Here is a 2734-nt window from a genome sequence, read left to right as displayed (position 1 = left end):
TATTATTATTATTACTTCGATTATGATTATCAAATTGTAGACTAGATGTATAAGATGTATTCATATCAGATCTTCCAATATCTACTGGATCACATTCATTACGATAAAGTGATGACCATGCAGATGAAACAGATCGTAGTGTATTACTTTGTGAGTTACTACTACTGTTTTTATTGAACCAATCTGTATGATGTGTACTATTTAGTTGCTGAGGCAATAACTGTTGTGGATTTGGATGATGATGTTGCTGTGGTTGTTGTTGTCGTAAATGGGAATGTTGATGATGTTGATGTTGATGATGTTGATCAACACCTGATGTTATATTTCCACTACTACCATAATATGCTAATTGAGATGCTGCATAATTTGCTGCAGCTACAGCTGCCATCATAGCAGCTGCTGCACTATGAGGATTACCATTTGTAACTGATGATGATGACGATGATGTTGTAACACGGGGGAAATTACTGACGTTATTATTATTAGTAGTAGTATTAGTATTGTTAGTATTATTCATAATTGGTGTACTAGATCCACTTCGTCCAACTGAAAATGGTGGTGGAGAATCTAAACTTGATCCACCAGTTTGATTTGATCTAATTGTTGATTGATTTAGAAATGTTCGTTGTTCATTCATTCTTATATGATTTATCATATTACCATTATTTGAATAAAACATTGACCATGGTGTATTACTTAAACGTTGCATAATTGTCATAGAATTCGGATTATTCACTTCTGTATTATGTTCTGATGTAGTATCATTTACAGCTGCAGCGGCTAATGCTGCTGCAGCTACCGCTGAAAATGGACTAGACATATCGGTTGGTAATAACTGTTGACCAACATTACTGTTATTCATTGTAAGAGATGATGTATTCCGGAGAAACTCCAATGATGAAGGAGTACCTTGATTGATTGATACATTTTGTTCCGGCGTATAACTTGGTTCTTGTCTTAATAAGAATCTGGAATAATTATCATTATTACTACTACTATTAGTAGTAGTAGTATGATTAGTAGTATCTCTATATTGTCCAGAAATATGTCGATTACCATATAATGATTGTGAATGAAATGATGTATGTTGTTCATATTGTGTTGTTGTCGTCGTTGTCGTTATCGTTGTCGTTGTTGTCGTTGATGAGGATGACGATGATGATGACGAAACATTTGTATCCGAACCAAATAGTGTTTGTCTTAAACTAATATCTTTATCATTCTGATGAAACTCATTTGGATAATATGACATCATCATATTGGATTGTAAATAGTTTGATGATTGAAAATCAACCGGTTGTTGTTGTTGTTGGGATTCAACTACTGAAGATGTATTATTAGTAGTATTTGTATGAGTAGTATTTACTAAGCCAGTAATTTGATGTGGTAAATAATTGGTTAATGGATTTCCCAATGATGAATACGGATGACTCGATGGAAGACGTGGATTCGATGAATGATTAAATAATCCATGTAAATGATGATGATGTTCATGTTTATGTATATGTTGAGTTTGTGATGATGGTGATGTTAAAGGATCATATACATTTGGAATATTTCGATGATTTGAATGTGTCAACGGTAGATTTCCAGCGATACCAGGGATACCACCATTACGTGATCCAGGTATTGTATTATTTAAATAACCACCCATCACTGCGGCGGTTAATGTGGAGGAATTCTTCTTTTGTCTTTCTAATGGTTTATGTTTACGTCTTGGTCTATATTTATAATCAGGATATTGTGCCATATGATTTGCTCTTAAACGTTTTGCTTCATCAATAAATGGTTTCTTATCTGTTTCACATAAATTTTTCCACATTGAACCAAGACGTTTACTTATTTCTGAATTATGCATTTTAGGATTTTCTTGTGCCATACGTCTACGTTGACCACGTGACCATACCATAAATGCATTCATAGGACGTTTAACACGATCTTCTTTTCTGTGGTTATGACTATTGTTATTATTATTGCTATTATTATAAGTTGTTGTAGTGACATTTGTCAAAGATGATGTCAAGTCGGAATCATTCTATTTTGTTTTTTTCAAGGAAAGAAAATAGAAAAATGGAATAACATGGTTATATGTTTAAGCTCATATGAGTACTGGACGGCTGTTTCTTCATAGTATGGGACCCCTCAGCAGTGGGCATCCTGGGTTCGAATCCTGCGCGTTGGATCGTGGATGTACACTGTTGAGGAGTCCAGTACTAGGACGAAACGTTTGTCCAGTACTTTCATGTTTTCAACGGTGGTCTAACATTAATCTATTCATGATACCAATATAAATAATTATTGCTTCAAATTATTAGCATAATCACAAATGTGGTTTTTTATTTTCATAAAACAAAATTGTCTTGATTCATTTAGTGTTGTTTGCTTGTATCTTCCCATTGTTGTTTAGGACTGTGATCGATTAGTCTCTTGATGGTATATGTGCATTCTGTGCGGACTGCTTCGATATTGCCTGAAGTCACAAGTTCTAATGGCTAGAAATGGAATCCAGTTCGGCGCGCGTTTCGTCCTACTTGGAACTTGTCAAATGGACTCAGTAGGTAAGTGGATAACGTGAGGGCGTTTGAAGCGAACGATACTGGGTTCGAGTCCCAGAATGGACATCAAATATGAGATGTAGGCACATCCATCTAACGAGTCCTAAATAGGAAGAAACGTATGTCCTTGGTTCCACTGCTAACCATTATCCATCTTTGCTTATAGAATTGTCTTGGAT

The 2734-nt window shown here is 34.9% G+C and overlaps 1 protein-coding gene across 1 annotated transcript in view; it reads right to left on the bottom strand.

Annotated features, from left to right (window-relative positions):
- Positions 1–1921, bottom strand: part of Smp_155690 (sox transcription factor) — a gene marked incomplete at both ends in the record, with an annotated part of 4651 nt that extends 2730 nt beyond the window's left edge. Inside the window, 3 exons of the mRNA XM_018795310.1 lie at positions 313–426; positions 529–968; positions 1155–1921. Of these exons, the coding sequence (XP_018649635.1) occupies positions 313–426; positions 529–968; positions 1155–1921 (1321 nt within the window). The remainder of the gene's footprint in view (positions 1–312; positions 427–528; positions 969–1154) is intronic.
- Between the last annotated feature and the right edge of the window lie 813 nt (positions 1922–2734).

The sequence above is a fragment of the Schistosoma mansoni genome, chromosome 2 (genome assembly GCF_000237925.1).
Source record: "Schistosoma mansoni strain Puerto Rico chromosome 2, complete genome".
Lineage (NCBI taxonomy): Eukaryota > Metazoa > Platyhelminthes > Trematoda > Strigeidida > Schistosomatidae > Schistosoma > Schistosoma mansoni.
Note: the sequence above shows the minus strand (reverse complement) of the source record. Positions and strands in the feature narration are given on the sequence as shown.